The following is a 10,934-nucleotide window of genomic DNA, read 5'->3' on the forward strand; positions in this document are numbered from 1 at the left end:
CATTACCCTGATCCCCAAACCAGGCAAGGACCCTACCAAAAAGGAGAATTTCAGACCAATATCACTGATGAATATGGATGCTAAGATTCTCAACAAGATCCTAGCCAACAGGATCCAACAGTACATTAAAAAGATTATCCACCATGATCAGGTGGGATTCATCCCTGGGCTACAAGGATGGTTCAACATTCGCAAATCAATCAATGTGATACAACAAATTAATATGAGAAGAGAGAAGAACCACATGGTCCTCTCAATTGATGCAGAAAAAGCATTTGACAAAATCCAGCATCCTTTCCTGATTAAAACGCTTCAAAGTATAGGGATAGAGGGAACATTCCTGAACTTCATCAAATCTATCTATGAAAGACCCGTAGCAAATATCCTCAATGGGAAAAAGCTTGCAGCCTTCCCGTTGAGATCAGGAACAAGACAAGGATGCCCACTTTCACCACTCTTGTTCAACATAGTATTAGAAGTCCTAGCAACAGCAATCAGACAACAGAGAGAAATAAAAGGTATCCAAATTGGTAATGAAGAAGTCAAACTCTCTCTCTTCGCAGATGACATGACTCTTTATATGGAAAACCCAAAAGACTCCACCCCCAAACTACTAGAACTCATACAGCAATTCAGCAACGTGGCAGGACACAAAGTCAATGTGCAGAAATAAGTGGAACTCTTCTTAAGTGAATATTTATACTCAGTCTTGTCATCTAAAGTCTCCTTCACATTTTCTATCCTTTCAACTGTATGAGCTACATCCTGGGCGATTTCTTCACACCTGCCTTCCAGTTTATAAATCCTCTCTTCAGCTGTTTCTTAACCGCTCTTAATTCATCAAATGAAATTTTATGTTTGATGACTCTAATTTCTAGTTTCACTTTGGTTGTTTTCAGTCTTCTAGTTCTTTATTATAACAGCTTATTCTTTTATTATGTTTCTAGCCATTTTAAGCATATTGATCTGCAGACCATGTCCAATGGCTGTGTTGTCTACAGTGTCCAGTACTCCATTCCTGCTGAGCCTCGTGTCCAGTATACTTCATAGGGAAGGGTCCAGAGATGACCTTCTGCAAGCTTATCCTTGAGGGTCCTGCATGGTTTTTGTGGAGGAGTGGTCCCGGTGGTCTTTGGTCTGCTCTCCCAGGTGCTCTGTGAATATAAACAGCTGAGACCACTTTTTTTTTTTAGCTAGTTCCTTGATAGGGATTTCTTTGTTTCTCATAGTGTAGGTGAAAACAGCAGACTCTATATGTGCTGCCCTTGGTTATGGATATTGGAGGTGATTTCCTCACCTCAGGCTGGGACGTCTCCTCTCCCTGGTGTCAAGGTGGCCTTCCCTGTCCGTGCTTCACTCAGGTCTAAACATCTGAATATTCTGACTTTTTACAGGTTTCTTGGCCCAATTCCCTTTATTATGAGATCCCACATCTGCACCTTCTGTGTTCACATGGCAGTTAACGTCCACGTCGTCCCCCTAGCACATACATGCACACTTTGCTTTAACAGAAACTGTGATTTCCTTGGGTAGAAAGTGATGTCATAAACGTGTCACCCTGGGTTTTGGTTCCTTTCCCAGGCTTTCCTCTATTTTCCTGCAGCTCGTCCAAGCTCAGAACATGAGTCCCTTCAGGAGTCACTAGCCTTGACCTTGCAAGAGCAACGGTGAGGTCAGAACCCTCCTGCAGTGCATGGCATGCACACCCTTTCATGGGATGTCCTGATTTTACTGAAGGAAAAGACTTGTCCCTCTCCCTCAGAATTTGTCTTTCTGTCTCACGGCCCTTCTGGAACTTTCTACCCCCGTGGTTGTCCCAGGAGCAGCAAGTTACTGAGCACATGAGCCTGCTTGGGCCCCACGGCAAAACTGGAACCAGCACAAACAGTGCCCGGAGCCCAGAGCTGAAGTGACATGGGATTTTGTTGCCACTTGTTTTGTCTGTCTGTCTTGTTTTCTTCTGACCATGTGGACTGGAAAATTAGAAACATGTGGTTTCTAAAGAGAAAGAAGAAGAAGGACAGCATGCTGGGGTGGACACCGGGGATGACGGCAGGGTGACAGGTGCTGGTGCTGGTGACGGTCGCGTCTACGGCTTCGGCTCTTCCTGACTCCGGAGTCCATCTTCGTTGTCGAGCACGTTCAGACATTCCAATGACCACGTAATTCAGTGCCTTTGTGCTCAGCTTGTCCAAGCTGGGTTTCTGTCCCTCACTACCAAAAGAGTTAGCTACACCCCTCCTGTGAGTTCTCACAGCGGCTTCCGGCCTCCCGGGCAGAGCAGTCGGAGACTCTGCCGTTCCCACTCTGGGCTGTACTTTGTCACCCGTCTTGCGTCCCATGTGTCTAGACATGTCTCTGTCAGGCTAACTCGTGTGCTGGTTCCTGAGGCTCCACCGGCCTCGCAGCCCCGGGCCCTGCTCCCCTCTGCTCTCTTCACCTCCGAAGGGCACCTGCACCCCAGGGAGCAGCTGATGCAGACAGTGGGGACGTGCAGCTTGCATGCTGTGCACGGCGATGAAGATCTGACCTCTGGAGGTTGAATTCCTAACCAAATTCAAACGAAACTCACCAAAATAAGAGCTACTATGTTTATGCCCTGGATCTTGTTGCTTATCCTAATGTTTCAAAAGTTTGGAGATAGAATTGCCCCCACGATCTGAAGCTTATTTTTATGTTGTGTGAAGACATGTTCTAAGAAAGGGTTATTAGTGTTGTAAGACGTCATTAGTATGAGGTTTGTAGCGGTGCTTTGCAGCCTGAGGTATTTAGAACAGATAAACCTCATTTTTTAAAAATCCCAGATGCATGTGATTTATAATAATTGTTTCTGATATATTCCAATTAGAGACAGATTTTAAAATACATTTGACACATGTCCATGAGCATAAGATTACTTGGGGACTTGTGGATAAGTGAAGGTTTGCTTCAGTGTGAAATCTTATTTTAGCCATTTCTTTGAAATAAAGCCAAGTTCTCCTCTCAAAACAATAGACACTGTCAGGCCAAAATCTGAACTGTACACACCAGACCATCACTCTCCGGGTTATGTAAGTGGTGTCCTGGGTCTGAAAAGTGCAGATTTTTATCTGTATCTGTCCTTCATCTGTTTGGTCCACACGGTTCTGTTGGTTGCATTGTCCTACGCGTCTGGTTCTGGTGGGTGCTCGACACCCATGAGCAGATACAGCCCTTCTCACTCTGGGAAGGTAATGTCACCCCAGTACGTCTCCTGGATGGAGGTAGTGGGCCGTGACTTACTCCTCACTGTACGGCAGGTATGTGGTAGAAAATGTCTGGCTCCAAATCTGTGTTTGTGATCTGCACACGGAAACTCTGGAAGGGATCTACCATCGTAATCCGGTCATGAGATCCGAGATGCCTGTGCTCGGGTCTTCTGAGGCAGGGTGTCCGTGTCAGCCCGATATCGCTGTCTGTATCCATAGAGGAATGCGCCACACAGGGCATGGTGCTGTGCTAGAAACACTCAGATATGGTGCTTTTGTTATTTCTGCATTTCTCATGTTTGATTCACTGAATCACTTAGGATAGCAAAGACCCGTCCGTGTCAATCAACGTGACATGTCACCCAAGAAGTTGTTGATAGATGGATGATCACTTAAGATGTTATCGGGACGTCTTGAACCTGTCAGTAGCTAAGAAAAGAAGAAAAACGATGGTGTTAGGAAAGCCGAGGTGATCTGGGATAGGTTTCCCAAGGGAGCACGAGGTGTGGATACCCGGGGAGCTGCGGGCACAGCACCCACCGTGTGTGGGCCGAGCCCGCGTGTCGCCGGGGGACACAGAGCCCCGCTGGTATGCGCTCCCGGGGACGGCCGAGCGGATGTCTGTGGCAAGCGTCGGTCTCTGCACGCACTCTCAGGTGCGTTGCTTTCTCCTGCGTGCCTCACTGGCTGGCGGTCAGTGTGGTTCCTCGCCACCCCAAACCCTGACTGGGCTCTGCAATGGACAGGATGCGTTGGTATGAGGAGGGGGGCCTTGGTCATGACGTGGAACCCTCAGGGACCGGCTCTGTGCCCCAGAAAGAGCTTCAGAAGGCCGCCTGCAACGTCCCCTGGAACGCACTGTGCCTGCTGCCTCGGTCTCCTGGGTCCCAGCCCATGAGCAGCACACCTCGGTGGTTCCTCGGCCGTCGACCTGCTGCTTTGCCTTCCAGCCCAGGCTAGACAGGCTCCCGGGGTTGCTGGAGCAACTCATCTGGAGCACACAGGGTGAGCCGGACAACAGTGAGGCCCTCATCAGGGCAGCCTGGGCTGTGTCCGTGCAGCATCTCCGCCGGGCCCAGGTCTGCGCACCTCCTCCACCGCTCCGTGCAGTGCCGGCTGCCCCGGACTGTGCTCTGGGGTGAATGGATGGATGCGTGGGACGCGGCCCCCACAACTGTCCGCTGTCACCCGCTCTCCGGGCGTGACCCGGGGAATGATCCCAGGAAAGGGCTACACCCCTGGAGTTGGGGCTGTGTCCTGCTGTCCTGTCTTCCTCTTGGCCAGCGGATTTTAGAACATCTGGGTCTGTGGACAGAAGCAGTGAGGTCATCGCCTACTGACTATTCTCCTACGGATCTTCTACCTTTTCTAAGGCAGAGGCTCTTAAAAATCAAATGTACACATGGCTCCTTGTGATGTCATCTCCTCCTTTACCCGGCCAGTGGGCTCAGTGGGCCCCGGTGTCCCTGATGCAGGGCGCTACAGCGACGCGTGGCTGAAGAGAGGGAGGCCGCCTCGGCTCAGGCATGACACGGGTACTGAGTTGCAGCACCGTAGCGGCAGGAACCGCGGACAGGGGAGGGGAGGGGAGGGGAGGGGAGGGAGGGGCAGGGAGGGAGGGACCAGCTGTGAAAGGCTTCGGGAGTACGCCTGTCCCTCATGCCCTCGAGGCAGCCATGCCTGGTGGTGACATGGACTCCGAGAGCATTTCCAGGCCCACGGGGCACAGATGTGGGGGGAGCACCCTGCAAGACCACAGGCCTCTGACCTCGTGGGTCTCGTCCAGATTCCTGACGTAACACTGGATTGCTGGTGTTTGCAAGGGGGACGAGGGGCTACGGGCGTCATGCAGCTCCAGGAGGGTGTGAGGCCTCAGGTGTGGTGGTTGTGGGCACACGGTGGGAAGGTCAGGCTGGGACGTGGCCCCGCTGGGCGAAGCCACGGCAGCGCGAAGCCCTGGGGCCGATTATGCATTTGGATGAACAGCAGATTCAAAGAGCCATCCAGGTTTTGGACCATAGGACAGGTCACGGTCACAATGGCTTCTTCAGGCAAGAAGAGGATAATTGATGGGTTTGACGTCACCATGGACGACGTCCCAAGTGGTGATTCGTGTAACGTTTCAAAAGCGCAGAACGCGAGGCAGTGTCGCTGTGGCCAGCCAGCGTCGGCAGACAGCGGAGGCCACCTGGGATGCGGCGTGAGAGCACGGGGGCCACAGCCCACGGCCCCCCCTGAGCTCAGAGGTGGGCTTTGCCAGCCGGCCCCTGGGAACAAAGGAGCAGGGAAGGGGCCTGGCTCCTTGTCTGCGGAGCCCCCCTCTCCGCCCAGAGAGCGAGCCGCCCTCGGCCCCGGGGAAGAGAGTGCAGCGGTGGGAAGCCGGAGGGCTGGGGCTCCCGTGCGCGGCTCCCGTGCGCGGCTGAGAGCCGGCAGAGGCTCCTGCAGGCCGTCCTGTGGTCTTCCGGGCACGTGGCGCTCGCTGGCCTCAGAACAGCCGCGACGCGTGGTTTGCAGTCATCAGCCATCGGTGTGGTGAGGTCACTCTTGCTAATGCACTTTGTTCTGTGCTCTAGAAAGTCCCCAGCGAGCGGAACCCACACCGTGAGTGTGCAGGGCCCTCCCCTCAGGAGAGGGACGGAAGCACACGACGTCGTGTTTTCGGTTGCAGCTCGCCACGGTCAGCCTGGACGGAAAACTGCAGCTGTTCGGAGCCGGTCACTGACCGCAGGGGTGAGGGGCCTGCATGGCCGGCCAGGGGTCCTGCTCACAGCCCCACCGGGATTTGCGTCCCTTCGCTCCACGGCTCTGCTCTGCCACGCGCACGCCTGGGGGCTCCCTGCGCCTCCCAAGGGTCCCCTTGCTGGACGACCGGAGTCGGCGTCCAGCACTTCTGCACAGGACGTGGTCAAGCTGAAACAGAATGCTCTTCAATAAAAAGTAACCTGGGGTTTGTTTCCTGACAGACTTTGTGGGGTGCACACGGAGCAGTGGGCGGCGCGGCCCACCGGCCTTCTGACCACAGGCCCTGGCTTTGCTTGGTGACTGGGGCTCTGCCCCCAGGTTGGCTTCTGGGCCTTTCCCCCCAGCAGCGGTGGGGTCCCCAGGGTCCCCCACGAATTCCGCAGACACAAACGGCTGTCCTGGGGTGGGCAGCAGGCGTCTTTCCTCTGACGCTCCAGAAGCAGGTCTTTCTGGGACCCCAGGAGAGTCAGGATTCTTCCAGACGGTGAACGGCTGACCGCACGCAGGCCGCCCGGGGCAGAGCCTCTCAGGCCGGCCTAGACAGGCCGCGGGAAATTCTGGCACGAGCCCTGCCCTCCTCTGGTCCTCTCCTGCCGAGAGCTGTAGAGCTGAGGGCTGGGCTGGGCTCCGGCTCCACGTGGGACGTCCGCGCACCCGCCACAGAGACACGCCCTTCCCAGCAGTGTTGGAGGAGCCACATTTTAGAAAACCCATTTTTCTTCTTCCCAACACTTGGGAGTTCTTTTATCCATTTATAGCAATTCTGTTGTTTCCCTTGTTAAAACAAAGTTACTTCGAAACTGGTTAAGAATAAGTAAGCGAAGCGTAATTCACGAGGCAAGAAAACCCTGGACTCTTACTTCATAGTCTTGACCTCGGTTACTGCCTTGCGCGTCTCTTTCCGCATTACTCTCGGTTCTGGGGAGACGCACGTAAGGCGGCCGTCCGAGCCCGTCGGAGGGTTCTGGGGTGCTGCGGCTCTTACTCTGCTGTGCGGTCGCCGCGGCCGAGGCTTCCAGAACCTTCTCCTCTGGCAGGAGGGAAACCACCCCCGTCAGCCCCGCTCCACCCCACCTGGCCCTGACCCTCCCGCCCCAGTCCGTGGATTCCACTGGGGGGGTCCCACTTCCTGGCTGGCTCGCGTCCCTGACGGTGACATCCCCAAGGTCCCTCCGTGGTGCAGCCGGTGCCAGCCACCCCCCCTCCAGCCTTCATGGCACTTGGGTCCCTCTGCCTGTTAAACCTTCCGGGACCCCCTGTCCTCCTGCAGAGTCAGGCTGGGCGTCCCCTCCCCGCAGCCCGAGCTCCCTGGAAGCCAGGCTGTGGGCCACCGTGAGCTCCCTGGTCTTCTGTTTTCCTCTGAGGGACAGAGCCCTTTACAGAAAGTGCATCTCACTGTGAAAGCAGATTCAGGGGCAGAGGGACTTGCCGGGGTGGGGGGAGCCCGCACTGGGGTGAGGCCCTGGGGAGTGGACTCAGGTGTGGGGAAGATCTGAGTCTGGGGATGAGGCTCAGGAAGGATACACAGGTGTGCGAGCTTGCACGCGTGTGTGAGGTTGCAGGAGTATCTGAGCTCATGTGGGGTGTGAGCCTGAGTGCATGTGAGCTTGCACAGGTGTGTGAACTTGCATGGGGTGTGATCTTTATGAGTGTGTGAGCCTGCACAAGTGTGTAAGCTCACACAAGTACCTGAGCTCGCACGGGCGTGCACGCTTGTGTGGTCGTGGGAGACGGACTCTGCCCAGCAGGACTTACTTGCCCGGCTGGGCTGTGCACACACGCTCACGTGTCAGCCGGCTTGCCGCTGCAGCCCGCTCCCATCAAACCTGTGCTCTGCTAGGGTTCCCCATCCCCCCTCGCCCCTTCTTTCCTCGGATAGCCCGGAGGACGGCAGGAATTTCATTCCTGGCTCAAGACCTTGGCCCCATAGGACCACACGGAGCCTTCCCTCCCTCCTTGTTTCTGCAGGTCCCAAGCCGCCCTGTTGGTGGGCCCGTGGCTGGTGTCCCTCGGTGCCGCTGTTAGCTTGGGGACACTGGTTCTCTTGGAGAAGGCCCGTCAGTGCCCTGGGGTGGTGAGCCAAGTGCATGGGCAGCAGGTGACCGCGTAGCCCCCGGGACCCTCGCACGTGGCCGCAGGGAGAAGCCCCGAGCAGGTCGCACCGGGGGGCCAGTCGCAAGGAGAGAGGAGTGCAGACCCTCCTCTCCAACAAGCAGCCACAGCAGACATGTAACGTGCGGAGCTGATCCATGGTCTTCCGCGTGCCCCCTGGAGATCAGGAAACCGGCCGACTGCCCCTCGGGACGCACACGTGTCCCTTGGGAGCCTCCCGCAGGCCCGCAGACGCTGCCCCTGCTGCAGGGTCCCCGCGCGGACGAGCCCCGGCCGCTCCACGCACCAATCTCAGGTCCTGTCTCCGGGCCCTCGCTGCCTCGCGTGGAGGGGCACAGTGTTCACTGACCTGCCGGAAGGCTGGCTTTCTCATAGTCAACGCCCTTTTCTCTGCCCCACGGCCCTTCTGCAGCGAGAGTGCTGGGGTCCCTGCTTGCACCTCTGTTGGGCCACAGTGGGAGCGGCATTTTCAAAGGGTTTATCTTCTGGTGTCAGAGTAGGGCAGGGGTGGGGAGGGAGGCTGCCCCTAGGGGTCTGTGCTCTCCCCATGGGTGGAAGGACCCCACAAATCCAAGGTCTTTTGTCCTAAACAGAAATGAGAAGATTGGAATTTTCAAATTTCTGGAAAAAGATAGCAGGTTTATGCTCCTTCCCTGAATGTGTCCATTTCCCAGGTAAACCCGTGAGAAGCTGCTTCTGTAGTAATGTCTGCAGGTGTCTCGTGCAGCTCCGGGTGAGCCAGGTTCTCCCCGACAGCGTCTGCACAGAAACATTCCCAGTGTTGTGCTTTCCAGTGCAGCGGGAGACTCATTGGAAGGGAGTGTTTTCTTTGAGTGGCCTCAGACGGTGCCCCTTCCCTGGGCATCTGCTTTGTGGGGGCCTGAGCGGGCGGCCCCCCTGCAGCCCATGCTAGGGTTGCTCTGGTGCTCGGGGGCACAGCTTCCCTCCTCAGCTTCCCCGGCAGCTGACCCCGTCCTGACCTCTGCTTTCCACCACGAGCTCCCCGCAGGAACCCCTGGGCGGACGCAGAAGGACTCCGGTTCCGGGCCTGGCCCAGGGTGAGGGGCCGAGCAGCCCAGGCCTGCAGGGTGGTGGGCAGAGAGAGCTCTGACTCCGACACACGCTCCAGTGATGTTCTCATCTCGTCGGCCTGCACGTCAGGCTCGCCGTAGCCAGTGTGCCTTTCTAAGCCTTGGCCAGACCCCACACTGTATCCCTGACAGCTGTTTGTCACCTTCTCTGTCCCTGCGTGTGGCCCGTTGTGCTCCAGACGACGTCCCACACCCGGTGCCGCAAGCCACAGCCAGACCCACTGGCTGCTCGGGGCTCCTTCGTCCTACTTGCTGGAACCCTGCCCTTCCCGGAGTCTTGTCTGCCGCAGCCTCAGACCCGCTCAGGGAGTTGAGGGATGATCTGGTGGCTCCAGACCTCCCGGCGCGACCATGGTGTCCCACGCGTGCGTGGCCAAGGCTGAGGTTCATGTGGCTTTGCCTGGGCCAGAACCAAGGAGCTGGGCAGACACACTCAGCCCCCGGACCCTGCTCCTTGCTGCTTCCTCACTGGTAGGAGATGCCCTCGGCCCCCTCCTCAGAGGATAAGGATGTCCTCCCAGGGGCACAGCAGCTGCCTGGGGGCAGCCCACGTGCTGTGAGGCACCTCCTTCCCCTTCGGTCCCCCCAACACCTGCGTCCGCGGCTGTTCTCCTGCCTTCTGGGGCCCGTGTCACCTACCACAGGGGCCAGCCCCAGAGCTCCTTCCTCAGCACGACCCTCCTGCCGTCTCCCCCGCGCACCCCGCTGCGCCAGCTCCCAGCCGCCCCTGCCTTTCCCGCCCTTTGCCCCAGGATGCCTGTCCCTGGTCTTCACCCGGAGTATTCTACAGCTGCCAACTGGCCAGGACGAGGCCACAGCAGGAGGGGGGTTTCCCGGCTGCCCTTGTTGCCTGTGCCCGTGGGACCCTCCCTGTAAGTCCTCCTCCAGCTTCACAAGTCCCATGACCACGACCAGGACAGCCGCTTCCCTTCTCAGCCACAGGACCGTTACCCGAACGGGCGGGCGCCTCGGGGAGCAGCGAGGCAGTGTCTCTGCTCTGAGCACACCGCCAGCTCGCCGCGGGCACTTCGGGGGCTCCTGTCCTCATCCTCCTGTTTTCCTCCCGCTCCGCGCCTGCCCCCGTCCCGCCCTCCGGCCGGCTCTCCGGCACCTCCGGCCCTCCCTGCCGCGATCGCTCAGGCTCCCGATGCTCCTGCTCTTGGAGTGTGTGTCCTCGGGCTCAGCCGCGAGTCCTGCTGCCTTAGGCGGCCGCGGCTCTCCCGGTTCAGCCGCTTCCGGGCGCTGCAGGCCTCCTGCTGTCTCGCCAGGACCCTGCGTGCCCCTGGCCGGTTCAGAGCCCATCACGGCACAGATGTCCCTTGTCTCTCCGCGGATCTGACTCCTCCTCCCCGCTCCGAGTCTGCGGGCCTCGTGGCCGGCCGCACACCGGGCTCTCCTCCCACTCCAGCTCCCACGAGCCTGCAGGAGCCTGTCCTGAAACTTCGCTCACATCAGCCCTTCCTTCTCTCTCTCGGGGAGTGCAGCGCAGCGTTTTCTGGAGCGATCACACCCGTTTTCCTGGAACCGGGCTTCTCTTTCTCCGCACTTGTGCAGAGGAGGGAGAGCACGTTGGCGTTGGTGGGGGAGAGTTTCCTGGCTTTTCTTGGCCACAGGCCCCCCTGGCTCCCCCCCACGGCAGAGGAGGTGCTGGGATGCAGACAGAAGTGAATTCAACACTGGGCTGTGGAATTCGGTGTCTATAGACGCGGGGATGTGGGGAGGTTGGGTGGGATCTGAAACCCCGCTGTGTCCGAGCGCACTA

General features: G+C 57.6%; 1 protein-coding gene across 1 annotated transcript in view; it reads left to right on the plus strand.

Moving 5' to 3' along the window:
- Positions 1–6,168, plus strand: part of WDR27 (WD repeat domain 27) — a 101,300-nt gene extending 95,132 nt beyond the window's left edge. The window contains 1 exon segment of the mRNA XM_044242223.1: positions 5,896–6,168. Within this exon segment, the coding sequence (XP_044098158.1) occupies positions 5,896–5,949 (54 nt within the window). The 3' untranslated portion in view covers positions 5,950–6,168.
- The last annotated feature ends 4,766 nt before the right edge of the window (positions 6,169–10,934 follow it).

Source organism: Neovison vison, chromosome 1 (assembly GCF_020171115.1).
Source record: "Neovison vison isolate M4711 chromosome 1, ASM_NN_V1, whole genome shotgun sequence".
Classification (NCBI taxonomy): domain Eukaryota; kingdom Metazoa; phylum Chordata; class Mammalia; order Carnivora; family Mustelidae; genus Neogale; species Neogale vison.